Source organism: Mya arenaria, chromosome 2, assembly GCF_026914265.1.
Source record: "Mya arenaria isolate MELC-2E11 chromosome 2, ASM2691426v1".
Taxonomy (NCBI): domain Eukaryota; kingdom Metazoa; phylum Mollusca; class Bivalvia; order Myida; family Myidae; genus Mya; species Mya arenaria.
Window position 1 is genome coordinate 46,831,353 of NC_069123.1, and position 23,560 is coordinate 46,854,912.

A 23,560-nucleotide genomic window follows, 5' to 3' on the forward strand; every position below is an offset into this window, starting at 1 on the left:
TGTGTGCAAAACCCATTTTGAGGCCTCTAAAATCAAGGTTGCAGTCGGAGGGATTTTGGTCAGATTTCCTTGTATATCAGGTTTTTCAGGATGTAGCTTGCTCATGCATCAAGCTTGGTCAAAGGTCAAGGTCACACACCGGGGTCAGTTTTCTTGTAGTTTTTGTTGTTTGACATCACTTCCTTGCTTTGTCATGGAGTTTTCACCAACTACATTCGAAGTCAAAGAACAATGCCAATAAAACAATATAATTTCCATATTTATTGAAACACTTCCTGATTTTAGTTCCAACAATATTTCTCAGAACTGATGATTTTTTATTCAATAGGCAGGCTAGACATTGCTGTGGTTACATACAAAGCTCAAGTGAAATAAATAATAATAAATGCTGACTATGACTCTTTATCGCTGTCATCTGCTATTGCATGTCTGTTATCATCTGTCATCAATTTAAAAAAAATCTTCTCCAAAATCATGGAGCCTATTTCAACATAAATTCAATGGAAATGTCTGGGAGGTTCTTTTTTTTAGATTTATCTGATATTCAGGAAATGGTGCTTTTTGGCCTGAAAGAGTAGAATATGTATTTAAAATATCCAGAAAATCATCCTGCTTGCATAATGTTTGTAGTCATCGATCGTAATCAGGATTTTGCAAATAAAAAGGAGCAATTTTCTTTGCTTTGCTACAAATCAACCCTGCTTTAAATACTACATTGCTTTGTTAAACTGTCATTATGCTGTGATATGAACGATTATATAAAAATAACATGGAGACTATTACTAAACATTAATCAAATTCAACTAGATTCCTTTGTTCATGTCTAGATTCCTTTGTTCATGGCTCTATTCCTTTATATGTTCTGCTCTTACACTTGACCTGGCTGGTCAAGCAAATGAACTTGCTTGTATGATTTTAATTTTTTTGTTCCTTGCAAAAAGGACTAAATTTGATTAAAAGCAATGAAAATATCCCTGTTCATCATTCAAAACAACTGATCTTGTTCAGGAAAAATACCATTGGCTTACCATGTGGAGACATCCAGATTTCGAATTTTAAACAGGTTGTAATCCATGAAGAATTCTGTTTTGTTTTGTTTCAAAATTACACACTTTAACTTTTAGTTGTTTATTAGGTGTTTCATTTCTAATTTCCAGGCTTGTTTAATGTCTGTGGAACAACATTCCTGTATATTGCCAACATTCAAGCCGGAAAGATACTTCACCATACCTTGCTTAGGAATGTTATGGCCTCGCCTATGGAGTTCTTTGATGTCACTCCATCTGGCCGATTACTCAACAGATTTGGCAAGGATCTGGACACCATTGACAATATAATTACCAGAAGTATTCACTATGTACTGCACTGTTTCCTTGAAAGTGTTGCCACGGTGATAGTGGTAGGGCGTGGTTTTCCATGGATACTAATTGTAATGCTTCCTCTTGCCGTTTTCTACTTTGTTGTTCAGGTTTGTTTACTTCTCTGACACATTCATATGAGGGGTTAAACCCAATTAATTTAAGATAAAAAGTGTTGAGTAATAGTCATACAGTCGACAGTCACAGCGTTGTCATTATAAATGATCTCAATGTTGGCAATTTCTTACAAAAATCAGAGTGCAAAACAGCTATAAATATTCCACTCCGTAGACTGTGAAAGGGCCCATTTAAAGCAGTTTTTTTTAGTATGGCATTTTTATAATATGCAATATTTTAATTCAGCTATTTTTTGGATACTAAGATCATACAAATATAATTCAGGCCGACACAAAATATGAACACATATGACTGTAATGCAGAAAATATGCATTTTAAGATGTGGAACTAATTTGCATACGGCATATGAATGCTTCCAAAATGTCTCCTACAGATAGGCACCTGAGGTGATAATTGAAAATATTCACCTTCCGAAATGACAGGTATTTGCATCAACATTCTGTTTGTTGTTTTGCCTGGCTTTTTCACTTGGATTGTTGATCTTTGTGCGTTTAAACAAAATCACAGTAAATTATTGGCTGCTGAGCTTGGCCCTGAAAGATAATGTGAAGGACATCTGTTCGCTGTATTGTTGACATTTGCTCCGTGCTGTTCTTGAATGTCTGACATTCCAAAACCCAAGCTAACACAATGGGTTTACCTCATAGTTCATTGCCTTCCTTCCTTCAGATCAATTCCCTACTAATTAAAACAATTATACATAAAACCTTTTACCGAACTTCTGTTACATGTATATAATGACAACGTTTATTTGCTAGTGGGCCACCGGCCAATGACAAAATACAGATATATGGTATTAATATACAATTTTGTGCAACATTACAACACAATTTAAACACAATTAAACAAAGAAATTTGATATGGTCTTCATATGCCCAGTAATTTTAGAATTTCAAATACATAAAGCATGGCTAGAAAATCAATTAAAAGCACACAATATAGGTTGATGCATTGTTTATGTAACTCTTGACTTTAATGATAAAACAAAAAAGTGTCACAAGAAGAGTGTTTCTACAACAAGCTAACAACACTGAACATTCCCTTAATCACTGTGTATAGGATGCTATCATAATATAGGACACAGGCAAAAAATACAACAAAAATCAGGAGGAGCCACCATATTTGTTTTGACAATTTTTTATTGAATTGTGAAAATGGCAAAGGTTATTAAATAGTACAGCACATGTACATAAATGATAAACTATATTGAAATAACAATGGTGCAAGTGGTATAAAGCACATAAATAGCTAATTGCTTTACTGTATTTCGTAATCAATAAACAACAATTTCATTCTGTCATCCCGATGTTGAACTCGAATCCCTCAGATTACTTGTTGTCATCGCAAATTGTATAAGCAACGGCATATATTGTACTTAAATGTGCTCAACACCTTAGCTTAGTATTTCAAATATGTGGTACAATGGTATGAACAACACCAACACTGTCATTGCAACAGTTTGTACTATAGGAAGCAACATTAGCTGTAAGGTAGAGGGAGTTTTTTACACTTTCAGGCATTAACAGTGGTCAATGATGCCACTTCGCATGTTGCATGTTCAATTTTTGTTCAGTACAGATTCATACTGCATTCAAACTATCATACACATTCGAAACTTATTGATTACTTTTATTAAAATTTTGTTGTCATCTGCTGATGCTAACCGTGCTAAATTATCTATTGCTGATATAACTAAATTCATCAATCGATGTGAGTTACGTCCCTTTGATGTGAAATGTAAACAAACATATTTCTGCCATTTATCTCCCTAGCCTGAAATGGAGTTTGGAAAAATATATAATTATGATATATATAAGACCCAGGCACTTTATTAATGGGAAATATGAGGGGAAAGAGGATTATCCTATACAAAATGTTTTACGGAACATATAACAGGCAGTCATTATTCCAGAACAAACAATACTCCTTTTTTCCGAAGGCGTTAAAAGTTCATGTAGGTTAATTCATGAAGCCACATTTTGTACATGATCTTGATTTTACTTAATGAAAATGAGTTTACTGTGATTGTCATGAAGATAATTTCCTTTAAAAGTCCAAAACCTGTCCAGAATGAAAATTCCACACATATACCAAAACAAAAATAGTAACCTTAGTTTTATCTAGTCATAAGAGATGTTTTGCGAAATTATGGTCTAATGATGGTAGAATATTAATGACCTTAATGTAGGGAATTTATTGTATGACCTGGAATGATGCATGGCTTTTAGACTCATTTTTATTTCAAATTATTACTGTTGGCGAGTATGGATGAAGATGCTTTCTTTTAGTAATGTCAGTGTGCTGTGTAGTTCAGTGCCTTGTTCTGTCATGTGACCATAAGGGCTTAGTGAAGATAGAAGTAACATCTGTCTTGTGCTAAGCCCTTTCTCCTATTTGTAGACTATGCTTCATGTGTCCTTGTAGTTTGAACTAGGAACATATATTAATGCACAAAAATCAAATAGTTTATCGAATAATTATAAAAGGACTTTTGTATTAGTGTTTTTTAGCAAAGGTCTTCTGAGTAACAAACATGAAACATCAGCACAAGCCGGAGACTGGTAAATGCCCGTAAGGCCTGTTCATAAACTAGTAAAGCAAGTCCGATGAGCATGTGGACTTAATTGGCTGAAAATAAAATTCTGATTGTATGCATGTCTTGTCTAAACAATTTCTGTGATTCAGTTGGCAATCTTTGTTTTTTTATCTACTATTTTAAGATATGAATGCAAACACCTTAGAGTAACGATAGCTTTCCAATCATGCAATGAATTATTGTATCAAGCGGTAAATGATACTTATACTCGTTTAACTTCTATTACGGTGTTGATGTAAACACGGGAGACATGATTCCCTTTTAAATTACATAAGAGAACAACTTGAGAAGATATTGCTTGATGTTCAGGGGCTTTCTTGCCCTTTTTAGATCACCAACCTTATAGGATCTTAGTAGGATACAAACTAATTCCCAACTCTATGTAGTCTAAATTTTTCTCAATCTCCAGTCTCCAGAAAATACCCCAATGAAAATAACATTCCAGTTGTATTTCTATTTAACCACCTTGACTGGTCTTTTAACAGTACTAAAATAAAACAATTGTAAGTTTCCTAAATTTTACCAACTGGTAGTTGTTTTGATGTGATAGTAACTCCATCAATACTCATTCACACAAAATGCTGTGGTTCCCCAAATTTTGAGTAGTGTCAGTTTCTAAAATAGCTTGAAAAAAATATGATTTTTTTTTTTTCAATATAATGTGTAGTTTTTTGGCTAAGGTTAATTTTAGGGCTAGTTCAAGTTTCAATGGTGAATGACATAATCACGGCCTGTTTTCAGGGTGTTTCAACATTGTGGCTACACTAGCATTGTTCCTGGGAAATATTCGCGTAGGTCGCTCCCTGCATTTATTCTTGCTGAAAAACATCCTCTCTTCCCCAATGGCCTTCTTCGACTCTACACCGACGGGACGTATTCTTAACCGGTTTGGCAAGGAGCTGGACGTGATCGATATGATAATAGTTCAGAATATCCGAGGCTGGCTGTTCTGTCTGCTGAGTTGCCTCGAGATGGTGATTGTGGTGGCCAGTCGCCTCCCCTTAACTCTCATTGCCTTTGTCCCTCTCGCCGTCTTCTATCTCATAGTTCAGGTCAGGAACATGTGTTGTTTAACACTCTAAACAAGTCTACTCTTTTTATAATATTCACATGCTCAGCATTTGAAGGATATCACCTCACTCATAACTGTGTTCTTGGAAATATTTATACTAAACTTTGTTTTAGACAGTTGATGTTTGTTAAAGTGGTATTGTTGAAAGGAACATAGTTGTTCCTAACAAGCTGAATGGAATCTTTTTCCTGTTAAAGGCATTTATGTGTACAGTTTGCTAGCTTAACTATTTTGTTATTTCAATACCGTTTGAAGGGAGGGGGTAAGGAAATATCAAACATATTATTAAAGTAAAATAGCCTTCCTTCTGCTAGAGAACATGTGCATTGTTTTTTTAAGTTTCAGACCAAAAATGGAAATTGTATGATGTTCGGGTGTTCATGGTGAAAAGACGCATTGTTGATGTGAATCTATAATATTTGTATGCTATTTGATGTTTGTAAGCTAGAAATGTTCATTGATTGCTAAAGATTCTTTGTCCACTGCAAAAAAACCCAGATGAACAAGAATGTCGCCATTATTATATGGCTCAACTACACATATAAACAAGGCTAATGCCATTAACATGGCTTTACTACACATATTAACACAACTTTTGCCATTTACATGGCTTTAATACACATATAAACAAGACTTTTGCTATTAATATGGCTTTACTACACATATAAACAAGAGTATTGCCATTAACATGGCTTTACTACACATATAAACAAGACTTTTGCCATTTACATGGCTTTACTACACATATAAACAAGAGTATTGCCACTAACATGGCTTTATTACACATATAAACAAGACTTTTGCCATTAACATGGCTTTACTACACATATAAACAAGACTTGCCATTAACATGGCTTTACTACACATATAAACAAGAGTATTGCCATTAACTTGGCTTTACTACACATATAAACAAGACTTTTGCCATTTACATGGCTTTAATACACATATAAACAAGAGTATTGCCATTAACATGGCTTTACTACACATATAAACAAGACTTGCCATTAACATGGCTTTACTACACAAATTAACAAGACTTTTGCCATTAACATGGCTTTACTACACATATAAACATGACTTGCCATTAACATGGCTTTATTACACATATAAACAAGACTTTTGCCATTAATGTGGCTTTATTACACATATAAACAAGATTATTGCCATTAATATGGCTTTACTATATATATAAACAAGACTATTGCCAATAACATGGCATATTACACATATAAACAAGACTTTTGCCAATAACATATTGAGCATGATTTGAACTTATTCTTAGTCACTATCGTTGGCACGATATTGCGCAAGAGTGTGGTCTTGTCTTGTGAGGGAAAACAGAGAACTCGCAGAAAGCCTACTTTTCTTTTTGGTGACCACCAACCAAACTTGCATGTGCCTAGGCCCGGAATGGAATTCGGGTTGCCCTGGTGAGAAGCGAGTGCCCTAACAGCACAACCACATTATATTAAATAGACTATTGCCATCAGCATAGTTTTACTAAATAAATAAACTGGAATATTGACATTAAAATGAATTTACTATTTACATAAACAAGATTATTGCCATAAACATGATTTAACTAATTAAATGAAAGACTGTTTCCGTAGCGCCCATTAATTTCTTATTAGAATTTGTTATGATATGGAAACCTAGGTATTAACGACAGTAAAATGATGAACCCTTTTGCTTTAATGACACGGCCAGTAATGATGTTATAGATTCCCTCTATAGTAATGTTGTTGGATACTTATATCACTACAAAGAACAACCATTCAATTTAAAATCACATAACAAACATAAAGGAACCAGGACATTGTTCGTGTCCGAGCAGAATCACAATGTTCATCCTTCTGTCCATGTATTTGTCCACAAATTATGGATTTGTATTTGAGTTGGAAAATGTAAATGCATTCTTAGTGAAAAGAATATTAACTAAAGTGAATAAGGAAAAGTATAAAAACTTCTCATTATAATATGATGCTATATCACGCCTCCAACATATGTGACGCATTGCCATTGCTCCAGGATTAGTCATGCGGTGACCACATATTTTTCCATATTGGGTCACCAAATTTATATCGTACCAAAATGGCGTCTATTTTCCGATTCCGGTGAATATTCCGATGAATAAATGAAACATTTAAACATGTAAACAGGTTGCTTAATGTGATATATACGTTACGGGGTTGGTACGTGACCCAATATGGGACAGGGCGCAGGAAACCATATTAAGCTGTCACCCAATATGGTTTCCTTTGCCCCATATAGCCCATATCAAGTCACCTACTAACCCCGTAACTGATTATATTAGTTTATTATGTTACTAGTTTTACTGCATGGCCGACATGTGACCAATCCCTCACTGGTTTCCTCATATGCTATCACTTTGTTTCCACAACGTGTCAAACATATAACCTGCCTAATGGGGTTGGCGTGTAGTGGTGGCTCTAATTTACTCTAATTATTTGAAACACTTATGTTGTAGATAGCTGTGCATGTAATAATGTTTAACTGTTTTAGTGGGCTTTGATACATTACTGACCTAAATGCATGTTGGTTAATGATAATTTCTTGTTAATTTGATCAAATTTGATCAGCTTTTGATGGAGGTAACCTCATCCTAGCACCAATATTAATTTTCCCTCAGAATAGCACAGACTTAACAATACTCTATTTCAGGTATTTTCGTAGTGGTAGCTACCCTGTCATTGTATGTTGGTAATGTTCGGGCTGGTCGAGTCCTTCATGCCAACATCATTCACAACATTGCACGGTCTCCCATGACCTTCTTTGATACAACCCCTGTCGGGCGAATCCTGAATCGCTTTGGAAAGGATATCGACACTATCGATGTGACAATCGCCTCGAACTTCCAGATGTGGATACAGTGCTTTCTGCGGGTGGTCCAGGTGCCTGTGATCATTGGTATCAGTACCCCACTTTTCCTCACCACCGTGGTTCCAATCGCTATCTTCTACTTCCTCGTACAGGTGCGATGGCCTGCTGCCATGCAAATCTCGACATTAAACTGGGCCAGTGAGCAGGAGATACGGCAGTCATCACCACAAACAATCTTGCATTTAAAAAGCATCAACTTGCTAAAAATCAATTTTCCTGTCAAGTTAATAAAGAAATTGACATATCTTTTTAAAAAAATGCATCCAATGCCATGATCTTGAACACATTTGCCTATTCACAGTGTACATAATAGCCTTCCAAGAATCCCATGCAATTACGCATTACTTGAGCACTCAGACATACTTAACTTTAGCAGTTGTATAACACTTGCCTCCACTTCCTCATTGCATATTTCCCAGATAATGTCCTCCCAGCAGACTTAAGAATGATGGTAACATCTGCTTACACATTATTTATCAGCTTCACAGAAGTATCCCTTACCTTACGGTGCTTTCTTGGATTGTGGCATCAGAGCAGTATATCCTAGACGAGAGACCTGTGTTTATTCCTTGGATTACTATGACAACAGCAGCCCTGTCTACTTTCAGGGGCTCTTGAGTCCATTGCGGCTTTTTCGATGGCTGTGTGTGGAATTCGGGCCTCAAGAGTCATCCACCTTGTCCTCTTGGCCAATGTCCTCCGCCTGCCAATCACCTTCTTTGATGTGACCCCTCAGGGTCGTGTGTTGAACATCATTGCCCAAGACATGGCGGACATTGATTATGTGGTGCCATTTACCATGCGGTCCATGTTGAATGTGGTGCTGCAGGCTCTTGCAAGCCTCGGGTTCATTGTGGCTAACCTGCACTTGTTAATTGCAGTTGTGCCTCTTCTCGCTCTTGTTTATTTCTTTGCTCAGGTACTTGTCACTTATCAGAAAGCATACTATAACATGTCAGGCACAGAGAACATGTCTACCTGAACAACTCATTACAATTCACCATAAAGCAAGCTATATTACTGTTTCCTGTTGGCTGGAACAGATTACCCACATCCCTCTTGTTCGATGTTGAGATATTAGACTTCCAATTAATTATTGTGTTTGTAGATCTTCAAAATGTCTGCAAGGCATTTAAAAAGCCAAAATCTGTTTAGGTACTTTGTGGAATAGATGTTTCAGTACATTCAGGAAAATGATGCGTTAACAAGTTGCATTATGCTCGGTCTATGATGAAGGAAGGAAGGCTATTGTTTCTTTGGCTGTTATTGTAATGAAGTATCAGTAAGACTGCTGTATCCCCAGTTCTCATCTTCCCGATCTCTAATAATACTGCAAATCAGATTTAATTTTGTGGATTTTAACCAGATATTATATGCTTATATATATTGAACCTTTGTGTAAAATAAACAAGATATTGATTAGTCAGATTCATATTTATATTTTAACAAGTAAACAGAAGATATACTATGATATTTAATCTAAATTATTTTGGATAATATATACATGTCTTGTTATGTTTTTGAACAGAGGTTTTATGTGGCCACATCGCGCCAATTGAAGCGTTTAGAGTCAGTGAGTAGGTCTCCAATATACTCTCACTTCGGTGAGACAGTGACGGGAGTGACCACAGTGCGTGCCTACCGACAGCAAGAGAGGTTTATCGAAACGTCTGAGACTAAGGTTGACAATAACCTCGTGTGCCATTACCCTAGCATCATTTCCAACAGGTACAGTAACAGTTACAGTAACAGTTAGTCTGGTAGACATGTCAAGGACGTGGTAGTTATTGTTAAAAAGGCATCAATGTAGGTGTCCAGATAAGCCATATCCGTCATGCATTTAGTGCACATTTATTCTATTTATTTGGCGATTATAACTTCCTTAACATTATTCATCATTTAATTTCTATGTACTTTTTTTGAAGTGTCAAGGTGTTTTATAGTTAAAGTGACACTCTTATTCAAAATCAATATATACACATTTACAACAAACATAAGTTTTGACTGATAAACCTTTAACTACTTACTAAATAGTGCATTTATTGAAAATATTAATTACTGATAACAAGATTGTAGCCATGTATTTAATAGCAGAAAGGGCAAAAATATTAAATGATTGGTGAATGCTAAAAGATTTACTGTGATTTACTATAGTCTCATAATGTACAAATACCGTGTTTTATGCTCATATCTTTCAAATCAAACTCAGTATCCTTCATAAGAACCACTGTTTTCGGCATTTATTCATCCTCTTTCTAATATTTAAACAATATTATTAACGGTGGTAAATCTTAATTTGGGAGTAAGAGTGCATCTTTAATTACACTGTTTACAGTTTCCAACATTTCTTCAGGGGTACATAAATACCTATTGTACCAACCTATGTAAAGTACAGTTTATTTTCCATAATCACACAGTAGGTAAATTACACAGCAGATAATGAGATGGCAGATTATGTCACAGCAGATGCTGTCCCTTATTTAGGCACACTTGATGGAGGTCTCTTTATTTGTCTAAAAAAAGAGAAAAATGCTGTATATTTTGATAATGATCATGCAATTTTCGGCTGGCTTAAATTTTCGTTTAAAATTGATCAAATGTTTAGATACTTATGTTCAAGCAAATTACCTTGTGCTAGTATAACGAAGCTTTGAAATTTTATTGAAGAGAGTTGACTGTTTGTTGTATTATTTGTTGTACAACGTATTGTTGATGGTGGCCCCAAATAGACCAGCCCTCTACACTTTCTACATTAAATTTGAATACATGTGTAGATGTCATCAAACTATTGTATGCAATTTCTTTGTGAAAATATTTTATCAATTTGAAATGTTGCAAATCATTCTTTACCTAAGCTTTGTTTTGAAATTAATTTTTAAAATTAACTATAAGAAATGGTACGGTACCATAAGTAGGCATTCTGACATTGTTACTGCTATAGAGCCCATCCAAAAGATTATAAAGCAGTATTTGTAGGAATATGAAAAACAATATGGCTTTCCTAACTGATGGAAAAGCGTTTCAACAGCATCCTACCAGTTCCAAGATATGTTTCAAGATATCACTCCTAACTTCTATAATAGTCGTGAGCCTTACAAGAGCTTCGATATATCACTCCTAACTTCTATAATAGTCGTGAGCCTTACAAGAGCTTCGATATATCACTCCTAACTTCTATAATACTCGTGAGCCTTACAAGAGCTTCGATATATCACTCCTAACTTCTATAATACTCGTGAGCCTTACAAGAGCTTCGATATATCACTCCTAACTTCTATAATACTCGTGAGCCTTACAAGAGCTTCGATATATCACTCCTAACTTCTATAATACTCGTGAGCCTTACAAGAGCTTCGATATATCACTCCTAACTTCTATAATAGTCGTGAGCCTTACAAGAGCTTCGATATATCCCTCCTAACTTCTATAATACTAGTGAGTCTTACAAGAGCTTCGATATATCACTCCTAACTTCTATAATACTAGTGAGCCTTACAAGAGCTTCGATATATCCCTCCTAACTTCTATAATACTCGTGAGCCTTACAAGAGCTTCGATATATCACTCCTAACTTCTATAATGGTCGTGAGCCTTACAAGAGCTTCGATATATCTCTCCTAACTTCTATAATGGTCGTGAAGCCTTACAAGAGCTTCGATAATATCGCTCCTAACTTCTATAATGGTCGTGAGCCTTACAAGAGCTTCGATATATCTCTCCTAACTTCTATAATGGTCGTAAGCCTTACAAGAGCTTCGATAAATCGCTCCTAACTTCTATAATGGTCGTAAGCCTTACAAGAGCTTCGATATATCGCTCCTAACTTCTATAATGGTCGTAAGCCTTACAAGAGCTTCGATATATCGCTCCTAACTTCTATAATGGTCGTAAGCCTTACAAGAGCTTCGATATATCGCTCCTAACTTCTATAATGGTCGTAAGCCTTACAAGAGCTTCGATTTATCGCTCCTAGCTTCTATAATGGTCGTAAGCCTTACAAGAATTTTGATAAATCACTCCTTACTTTTATTATAGTCGTAAGCCTTAAAAGAACTTCGATATATCACTCATAATTTCTATAATAGTTGTGAGCCTTACAAGAGCTTGTATATATCACTCCTAACTTCTATAATAGTCATAAGCCTAACAAGAGCTTCCAGATACAACTTGTAACTTTAACAATAGTCCTAACCCTTATGAGAGCTTCCAAGTACCACTTATAACTTCTACAATAGTTGTTCACCTCACAAGAGCTACGAGATGCTTACCTCAGTCAACCGTTTAAGTTTTTCTATTTTGTAATTGACACACAGTCAAACTTCAGTCAATGGGTGCAAAAATGTTATCACTCAAAAATGTTTTTGTTGTAATTACAGGTGGCTGGCTATTCGATTGGAGTTTGTTGGCAACTGTATCCTGTTTTTTGCATCTTTGTTTGCGGTGATTGCTCGGGATGATCTCTCGCCCGGAATTGTTGGCCTTTCTATAACATACGCCCTCAACGTAAGTATACAGCCTGGAAGTAAACAATTAACACTTTCTCCTTGAAACAATATTTGCCCAATGGGACATAAGATGCTTAAATTGATCTGACCAATTTATTTTTTACATTTGGGCAGACATGTGAACTCTAATGGCTGTAGGTAAAATCTAGCGCTTTTGAGACCCTCCTACCTCTCTTGAATTTTTTTTTATCTAAATAAATGTTGGCCGTAATATTTCATTTGAAAACCCTCAAAATTCTATCAACCATGCTTAAATACCCCATAATCTGTCACTTTTAGGGAATGGTGCAATAAACAACCTGTCAAATACATGTAAGTTGACACCTTGGCGGAGATCGTTGCTATGTTATACAGCACTCAAAACCACCAGCATCCTACTATTCAGCAATCTTTGTTACTAATCAATATTCTTTGATAATCTTAAAGACATATATTGCCTTGATCAAAACATTACTGCATAGTTTTAAAATTTTCCCAAAGGTGTATTTCATTCCCAAAGGTGTATTTATCTTTAATTAATGTATAAAATTCTATGACATTCTGGCGCAAAATTAACATTCCTTATTTTGCAGTCGTCTGCTCTAGACCTGTTTGGCAGTCTGATTGAATTATCAGCAGCTCTACTAAATATGAACTTGAATTTTCACTAGCCAGACGTAATATTCCTTCTATTTCACAATTAAAAACGCCGACATTTGACAAGACCCTGAACCATGACATATTTATATGCGTATTTTCCGAAAATTTGAAAATAATAACAACCATCAAGTTTTTGTTAACATTGTATTCATCATTGTTTTTGATTGAAAATGAAAGGGATTTAGATAAACTACCACTTCTGAACCCAATTTACCGACTTGGAGACCCAAGTCTACCTATCTGACATTGCCAGAGGCTCATATGTCTGGTTTGGGACTAGACACCAGATTAAACAATGGCAAGAAAAAAAGAAAATTGATAAAAGAAATGTCAACATAAAATTGAATGTTACTTACTGATGTATCACACGGCTTATGATACATGCATCTTTTGCATTTTTCGGGCATTTTACCATATCAAATATACTGCGGTTGTCTACCATGTAAAATGCAAAAAGTTTTGAAATGGTGTCGGTATATTTATCTGTACTCATCATGTGACTTTCACATGCTGAATGTACACCCTCCATGGCTTCCTGGAAAAACAGGACATTGCAATGAAGCGAGAAAACCATTCTGCGCTTTTTAAACTGGGAAACCATTGTGATATTTTTAAACAGTGGAACTCAGCTACGACATTATAACAACTTGCTTTTACAATTCTATGCTTGTTTTGTGAAAATACTGTATTTGCCAATTTTGGGGCCACCTGGTTTCTAGTCCCTTAAGCAATATATCAGCACAAGCCATGTTTATGTTTTTGCTGACATTATGTGTAATGTAGGCTTAGGCAAGGATATTATTTCTGATGAGGCGCATTTTTGTGACATTATATGGTTGACGCTAGAACTGATTAAGACCACGGAGACTATTTGCATATTATTCTGTATAAGCTCATAGTGGTGTTGCATTCAGGCGAAGACTGAATCAGTGTTAACATCTTTGGAGCAAGAAAAGTTAATGAAATAAACTTACATAATCAACATCATTATAATACTGTATGATCCTTTAACCAAGTCTCATGATATTTCCAGGTAACTCAGACCCTGAACTGGATGGTGCGCATGACGACAGAACTGGAGACAAACATTGTTGCTGTGGAGAGGGTAAAGGAATACTCGGAGACTCCAACAGAGGTGGGCATATGTTGTAGCTTAACTCTGGCAATGGGGATATTAGTTACATGTTAGGAAGTGATGAGATGATTCAGTCATCACACGATATGACTGCTATCAATACAACTACATGCCGATTTGATATATTCTGATACAATACAATACTTGATTTCTAATACAAAAAAATAGGTCCTTAAAAAGTTATTCCCAAACCTTGTCCAATTGATAATTAGAAAGCACTGGAAGGAAGGCTGGTCATGAACATCACATGACCCTGGTTAAGGTCACAGTTGTGGCAAACTTGAATACAATAACCTTGTCCTATTGATAACTAGAGAGCACTGGAAGGGAGCCTCATGAACATCACATGACCCTGGTTAAGGTCACAGTTGTGGCAAACTTGAATACAATAACCTTGTCCTATTGATAACTAGAGAGCACTGGAAGGGAGCCTCATGAACATCACATGACCCTGGTTAAGGTCACAGTTGTGGCAAACTTGAATACAATAACCTTGTCCTATTGATAACTAGAGAGCACTGGAAGGGAGCCTCATGAACATCACATGACCCTGGTTAAGGTCACAGTTGTGGTAAACTTGAATACAATAACCTTGTCCTATTGATAACTAGAGAGCATTGGAAGGAAGGCTGGTAATGAACATCACATGACCCTGGTTAAGGTCACAGTTGTGGCAAACTTGAATACAATAACCTTGTCCTATTGATAACTAGAGGGCACTGGAAGGAAGGCTGGTCATGAACATCACATGACCCTGGTTAAGGTCACAGTTGTGGCAAACTTGAATACAATAACCTTGTCCTATTGATAACTAGAGAGCACTGGAAGGGAGCCTCATGAACATCACATGACCCTGGTTAAGGTCACAGTTGTGGCAAACTTGAATACAATAACCTTGTCCTATTGATAACTAGAGAGCACTGGAAGGGAGCCTCATGAACATCACATGACCCTGGTTAAGGTCACAGTTGTGGTAAACTTGAATACAATAACCTTGTCCTATTGATAACTAGAGAGCATTGGAAGGAAGGCTGGTAATGAACATCACATGACCCTGGTTAAGGTCACAGTTGTGGCAAACTTGAATACAATAACCTTGTCCTATTGATAACTAGAGAGCACTGGAAGGGAGCCTCATGAACATCACATGACCCTGGTTAAGGTCACAGTTGTGGCAAACTTGAATACAATAACCTTGTCCTATTGATAACTAGAGAGCACTGGAAGGGAGCCTCATGAACATCACATGACCCTGGTTAAGGTCACAGTTGTGGCAAACTTGAATACAATAACCTTGTCCTATTGATAACTAAAGAGCACTGGAAGGGAGGCTGGTAATGAACATCACATGACCCTGGTTAAGGTCACAGTTGTGGTGAACTTGAACACAATTACCTTGTCCTATTGATAACTAGAGGGCACTGGAAGGGAGGCTGGTAATGAACATCACATGACCCTGGTTAAGGTCACAGTAGTTGTGAACTTGGACACAATAACCTTGTCCTATTGATAACTAAAGAGCACTGGAAGGGAGGCTGGTAATGAACATCACATGACCCTGGTTAAGGTCACAGTTGTGGTGAACTTGAATACAATAACCTTTTCCTATTGCTAACTAGAGAGCATTGGAAGGAAGGCTGGTCATGAACATCACATGACCCTGGTTAAGGTCACAGTTGTGGCAAACTTGAATACAATAACCTTGTCCTATTGCTAACTAGAGAGCATTGGAAGGGAGGCTGGTCATGAACATCACATGACCCTGGTTAAGGTCACAGTTGTGGCAAACTTGAATACAATAACCTTGTCCTATTGATAACTAGAAAGCATTGGAAGGAAGGCTGGTCATGAACATCACATGACCCTGGTTAAGGTCACAGTTGTGGCAAACTTGAATACAATAACCTTGTCCTATTGATAACTAAAGAGCACTGGAAGGAAGGCTGGTCATGAACATCACATGACCCTGGTTAAGGTCACAGTTGTGGTGAACTTGAACACAATTACCTTGTCCTATTGATAACTAGAGGGCACTGGAAGGGAGGCTGGTAATGAACATCACATGACCCTGGTTAAGGTCACAGTTGTGGTAAACTTGAATACAATAACCTTGTCCTATTGATAACTAGAGAGCACTGGAAGGGAGGCTGGTAATGAACATCACATGACCCTGGTTAAGGTCACAGTTGTGGCAAACTTGAATACAATAACCTTGTCCTATTGATAACTAGAGAGCACTGGAAGGGAGCCTCATGAACATCACATGACCCTGATTAAGGTCACAGTTGTGGCAAACTTGAATACAATAACCTTGTCCTATTGATAACTAGAGAGCACTGGAAGGGAGCCTCATGAACATCACATGACCCTGGTTAAGGTCACAGTTGTGGCAAACTTGAATACAATAACCTTGTCCTATTGATAACTAGAGAGCATTGGAAGGGAGGCTGGTCATGAACATCACATGACCCTGGTTAAGGTCACAGTTGTGGCAAACTTGAATACAATAACCTTGTCCTATTGATAACTAGAGAGCATTGGAAGGAAGGCTGGTCATGAACATCACATGACCCTGGTTAAGGTCACAGTTGTGGCAAACTTGAATACAATAACCTTGTCCTATTGATAACTAGAGAGCATTGGAAGGAAGGCTGGTCATGAACATCACATGACCCTGGTTAAGGTCACAGTTGTGGCAAACTTGAATACAATAACCTTGTCCTATTGATAACTAGAGAGCACTGGAAGGGAGGATGGTCATGAACATCACATGACCCTGGTTAAGGCTACAGTAGTTGTGAACTTGGACACAATAACCTTGTCCTATTGATAATTTAATTATGCTTTGGACAAGGGATCTCAAACTTGGTTGGGAAGTAGGTCTTGACTTTCAGATCCCCCCCCCCTCCCAAAAAAACAACAACAATGGTTCCTGAAATTCATAGTTTCCTTTTGGAAGTTTGGCCGAAACAAATTTGTTCCTCGTTTCTGGAGTTTTTGTTATATTTGAAGTCATTAAATCTGGGGGTTTCGGTATTTTAAAAGAATATGCAATGATTAAAGCTAAAATGTTTTGCTTGAAAGTAAGACAAGTTTGACCATTGTCGAAAGTATTGGTAATCCTTTTAAATGACCTTTGAGCAGCTATCTATATATCTTGCATTGCCCATATTCTTAACTTCATTTCATCCTTTTCATTTATAAACTGCTGTCAGGAGGATGCATACAGGTTTTCTTCATCAACTCCCATAACATTATTCAAAACTGGCCAGTAACCATACCATTCTTTCCTCAAACTTCGGGGAAATGTTGTTGGTCATTGTTACTCCACCAAATGCTGTTGTTAGCCCACTGTTGATTGTTAATTGCTAATCCTTCAATCGGCACTGTTTTTTATCCTCCTATTACTCTTAACACAAGTACCACCATAGTGTCAAACTTTTAGCTCACCTGAGCACGAAGTGCTCAAGGTGAGCTTTTGTGATCGCCCTGTGTCCATCGTCTGTCGTCGTCGTCCGTCGTCAACAATTTGACTGTAACACTCTAGAGGTCACAATTTGGGCACTATCTTAATGAAACTTGGTCAGAATGTTACCCTCAATAGAATCTTGGATGAGTTCGATATTGGGTCATCTGGGGTTAAAAACTAGGTCACCAGGTCAAATTAAAGGAAAAGCTTGTTAACACTATAGAGGTCACATTTATGACTGTATCTTCAGGAAACTTGGTCAGAATGTTAATATTAATACTCTCTAGGTCAAGTTCAATTCTGGGTCATGTGCGGTCAAAAACTAGGACACCAGGTCAAATTTAAGAAAAGTATTTTAACACTCTAGAGGCCACATTTATGACCATATGTTCATGGAACTTGATCAGAATGTTATTGTTGATGATCTTTATTGGATCAGGGGGGCGATTAAGGGCCTTCAGGGCCCTCTTGTTATTTTTGCCATCGCCAAATTTTATGCTCCCTTTGTCTTCATTTCAACTGCCAAAGATGTTAAAAAACACTGATAGCCTCATTTTCCTCCCCTCAGCAGTATGTTTAAGTCTCCCATCACTGTTGTTCATACTCCTGTAGCCATATTTACCTCTTTCATCATCACTCCTGTTCTCATTTTTTTTTACTTTTCGTTGTCAGTTGGTCTTCCGTCATTGTTTCGAGTAACCATACTTACAATCTACTTAGAAAATCCATTACATTTTTGTTCACATTTGTTACTTGCATATATTTGGGACTAATACTAATAAATAGCAGTTTTTCCTCATCCAGCCTATGGTTTTCCCCACCATTAGAGGCGCACAAATAGTCTTAATGATGTCAGATGTTCATTGGTCTAACTTAAACATACCAACATGTAAGATATCTGTATAGAGCCATTTTGTTACGATTTCAAGCAACTTGTATTAACGCACCAGGCTTGTGTATTGATACGTATTATCAACGGCAAATATTGGTACATTAATGTATTCTCTGTTTCATATCATCCCTCATATTAATTAATGTTTGTAGATGATATTTTGGTTGTGGTTGTTGAATATCATCATTTTCTGAAAAAAGTCATTTTCAGCAATCATTTATATCACAAATGACATCGCCATCAACAATTGGAGATAAAGAGGATCTGTCATAAAATCCACACATTCATTTAACAAGTTCAGGAAATTTCCTGGACAAGTCAAATAAAGTTTTGGCCAATTTTAAATGAGTCATTAGACTTCTCATGGGCCATGACAAAAAATGTCATGTTATGCAGAAGTATACATCTTATTGTTTTTCATGATTACCGTATATCATACTTTATCTTGCTAGAGATATCATGAAAAATTGCCTATATTAATACAATATAAAACCCTTTTTTCCAGTCATTACCAAATTTGATCTAATTCGAATGGGCATAATATCTTGGACACGTTCTATAACAAGCCAAATGGCCTGTGTCGCTCAAAAGGAATCAACATTTAGTTATAGTAATAACTTAAAATAGATCTTGTCTGATCAATAACTTTAGAAGCCTTTGTCGATTCATCACCAAATTTGGTCGGATTATAAATTATTATCTCATACATGTTCGATGACCAGCAATATTGCTTAAGTCACTCGAGAGTAATCAACATCTAATTTAAGTAATTACTTAAAATAGGTCTTGTCTAATCAATAACTTTAAAAGCCTTCGTCCAATCATCACCAAATTTGGTCAGAATGTGTGTGGGTAGAATATCTGGATAATCAGTTATGTTACCTCTGTAACTCAAGAGTTATGACCGTTGAATTGGCAAAACTGTGCTCACAGTGTCATCTCTAAATTTAGCTTAATGTACAACCACTTGTTACCTAAAAGGTGTCCTAAAAAGAGGACAGGCATATTTCGCGATAGTTGGCGCTTTTGTTGAAACTTGATTGATAGCATTGGCGTTCACTTAATGACTTCTTTTTATTGCTATAAACTTTGTAAATCTTAAATGGAACTAAACATATTGTATATTGTTTGGGTGGTTCTTATTTTAAGCTGTATCCAATATTTCCATTATGCAGGCTGCTTGGGATATCCCTGAGAAGAAGCCCAACCCATCATGGCCGGAGAAGGGAGTGGTGGAGATGGAGGATTATGGAACACGTTACCGGGAGGGGCTTGATCTTGTCGTGAAGGGAATAGACTGCTACATCAATTCAGGAGAGAAGGTAGGCAAGAAAGGCCATTCTGTCGTCATGTCTGTTAATGTCTCTTAATAGCTTTGAGTAACTAATGTTTAGTATACAAATCACTTCATACAGTAATACAGTTTGTTAATGAAACTGTTTTTATGTAACATGAAAATGGCCACTCAAAAGATTACATTTTTGCCGAAAAGAAATCTTAGACATTCAAAGTATTGACTACTTCAGGTGTGGATAGGTTTGTAAACCATAATGATCTGACAGAAACAGGATTTTTGAAGGATTTCAGTATAACATACATCCTACAGAACCTTATCAGTACATTTCTTCTGTCATATACAGGTCGGAATTGTTGGTCGTACAGGAGCAGGAAAATCGTCCTTGACCCTGGCCTTGTTCCGCATCATTGAGCCTGCCCAGGGTCGCATCGTGATTGACGGGGTTGACATAGCACAGATAGGCCTGCATGATCTCCGCAGTAAACTCACCATCATACCACAGGTTAGAGCACTTTAAGCTTCAATCAGCTTAACTGTTATTTTCAGCTGTAGTGATGCTATTGTAGTTTCATCTGGCATGTGAAACATCTTGAATGTTGGCAATGATGCATAAAGATATTCTTCAATATAAACTTCATGAAGATAACCACCATATTACCATTTTTCTGGTTCTAATTTTGCTAAATGAACAAAGGAAGCTGTTATATAGCTGCCTCACAGTCTGGCAGAAGTCCTTAAACTATGTGAACCTATGTTCTCCTTTCAAGGAAACTAGAATACCTTAAACCAGACGTAATTCAGAAAAACAACCTCATTAGATGCCATATTGAACCTGTAATTATGAGAGAATTTGAAGCACTGGATACTTTTATACTGCTATAACATTTCTGTGTATAGCTAGGTCGTTATAATTTGCTATTTCAGTTTTTAGCTCACCTAAGCACAAAATGCCCAGATTTAGCTTAATTGTGATAGTGTGATTGTCTGTTGTCAACATTTCACTTCAAAAAGAAGTTTTCCTTAGGTGACCTTATATCGAATTCCTTCACACCATTATAGTTCATAAAAAAACATGGTCGCCAGGGGCGGGGCTAGTTTTCACTATAAATGATGAATATCCACCTGAATTTCAAAAATTCAACAAAGAAACTTTATATTTCATGTAGGCAAATTTTATAACAGGTTAGAATTTTGGCAGCATGTTTATGGTACTGGCCTCCATACTCTGAAGCTTAATTGGATTGATGGTGTGTATAAACTACATTAAATCAATCAGCAAGGCACATGTTACACTGGTTTGATAAGCATCTTATCGATATTGCCGAAACAAGTGTCTAGTTGACAGCCGAGTTATTTTGGTGTTTTTACTGAAGACAAAAGGTCAAAATATTTGTGTAAGTTGGTTGACAATAACCGTTCAATATTCAATAAAGTGTCCACAGCTTATTCAAGCCAGTATTTGCCATCACCGCAGTGTTATGCAATATAATCTGTTGTCAAGGTATATGCTGTCATTCCAGTAAGGAAAGCAGAGGGACCCAGGTGGCTACAAGCCTCTCCCCTGAACCACAAAGCTTGAACACACATGCTATTTAATTGTAAATAATTATCAATAACAAATGGAATATTACTGTAAGTCTTAAGTTCTGTCTGGATTGCTTGTTGATGATGCTTCCTTTCAGCGAGGTAAAAAATAAATAACAGCTTACCACTTTGTATGTCTGTATATAATGTCACACCAGTAGGCAGTAAGTAAAGAGTTTCACAAAGTACAATAAAACCTACCGTAATAATGGTCACATGATACATTTGTTTTCCAGGAGCCTGTGCTGTTCTCTGGTTCCCTACGGATGAACCTTGACCCCTTTGACGAGCACTCTGACGATAGTGTGTGGCGGGCCCTAGAACACGCCCACCTGAAGAACTTTGTGAAGGGGCTGCCCACGGGGCTGGAACACGAGTGTACGGAGGGTGGAGAAAATCTCAGGTATGCTGAACATGATTAAGGCGGCCTGTTGCAGATGATTGGTTTAGAAACTGATATGTCCTCAATCGGTTGCTCAGAACAGCAATTGATCTTTATTTTTATCCCCCCCTTCGAAGAAGAGGGGTATATTGCTTTGCACAGGCATGTCGGTCGGACGGTCGGTCCGTCGGTAGACCAAAGCTTGTCCGAGTGATAACTCAACAATTCCTGGACGTATGGTCATCAAACTTCACATGCAGGTTGGACCTGACCAGTAGATGACCCCTATTGATTTTGGGGGTCAAAGGTCAAGGTCACAGAGACCTTTAACGGTAAAATAATTTTAAAGCTTGTCCAAGTGATAACTCAACAATGCCTGCACCCATGGCCCTCAAACTTGACATGGAGGTTGGGCCTGATCAGTAGATGACCCCTATTGTTTTGGGGGGTCATCAGAAGATGGTCCCTATTGATTTTAGAGGTCATTGGGCCAAAGGTCAAGGTCACAGTGACCTTGGATGATAAAAGGTTGTCCGAGTGATAACTCAACAATGCCTGCACCCATGGCCCTCAAACTTGATATGGAGGTTGGGCCTGACCAGTAGATGACCCCTATTGATTTTAGGGGTCAAAGGTCAAGGTCACAGTGACCTTGAAAGTGAACTCGACAATTCCTGGACCTATGGTCATCAAACTTGACATGAAGGTTGGACCTGCCCAGTAGATGACCCCTATCGACTTTGGGGGTCATCAGGCCAAGGTCAATGTCACAGTAACCTTTAACGCAAAAAAGTTAACAAATCTTCTCCCACTGATATCTCAACAATGCCTGAACCTATGATCATTAAACTTGACATGGATGTTAAGCCTGACCAATAGATCACCCTTATTGATTTTAGGATTCATAGAGCCAAAGGTCAAGGTCACAGTGATCTTGAATGGTAAAAGGTTGTCAGAGTGATAACTCAACAATGCCTGAACCCATGGCCTTCAAACTTCACTTGGAGTTGCATCTGACTTGTAGATGACCCCTTATGATTTGGGGGGGGGGGGGGGCATAATGTTTGACAAACATCTCTTGTTTCCATCGACATGTAGGATATACATAATTTACCACACTAGCTCGCAGACCTATTTTGTGACAAAATGCAAATCAGATAACGTATCAAAAATGCAACACAAAACCTGAAAATGCATTTAAATAAGATTAAAATTAAATAGTATAAGCAAAACAGTTAAGATTATTTAAATTATTATAAAAAAATTGATTCTAAATAAATCCTTATGAACATACGAGAAAGAATCCATGTATTTTGAATGAATTTCTTCAGAATTACCATTTTCCGAATAAATTTCTATTTTGATTTACATCAATAACAGAAAGGCATAAAGGAATTGGCTCCTATCTCTCTGCTGGAATATAGATCTCATTCATCTGTCTTTAACTAAACATTAGGTGCTTAAGGTACAACATTTGATATGTGAATGTTGTGTTCCTGGTGAACCCATATGTTCTGATATCTTTTAAAAGGATTTGACGTGTGGAAAAGAAACTACAAAAATCATACATAAAATGGTATTACAAACAA

The 23,560-nt window shown here is 36.9% G+C and overlaps 1 protein-coding gene across 6 annotated transcripts in view; it reads left to right on the plus strand.

Annotated features, from left to right (window-relative positions):
- LOC128211901 (multidrug resistance-associated protein 1-like) overlaps positions 1 to 23,560 on the plus strand; it is an 89,239-nt gene that overhangs the window by 53,275 nt on the left and 12,404 nt on the right. For 2 of the 6 annotated variants that reach the window (XM_052917047.1, XM_052917030.1), the window contains exons 24-29: positions 9,597 to 9,796; positions 12,445 to 12,571; positions 14,246 to 14,347; positions 19,884 to 20,030; positions 20,349 to 20,507; positions 21,826 to 21,992. In XM_052917047.1, coding sequence (XP_052773007.1) covers positions 9,597 to 9,796; positions 12,445 to 12,571; positions 14,246 to 14,347; positions 19,884 to 20,030; positions 20,349 to 20,507; positions 21,826 to 21,992 — 902 coding nt within the window. Of the gene's footprint in view, positions 1 to 1,157; positions 1,469 to 4,833; positions 5,145 to 7,849; positions 8,161 to 8,676; positions 8,988 to 9,596; positions 9,797 to 12,444; positions 12,572 to 14,245; positions 14,348 to 19,883; positions 20,031 to 20,348; positions 20,508 to 21,825; positions 21,993 to 23,560 lie in introns of all 6 variants that reach the window. The other 4 variants (XM_052917038.1, XM_052917064.1, XM_052917021.1 and 1 more) reach the window with 4 other exon arrangements.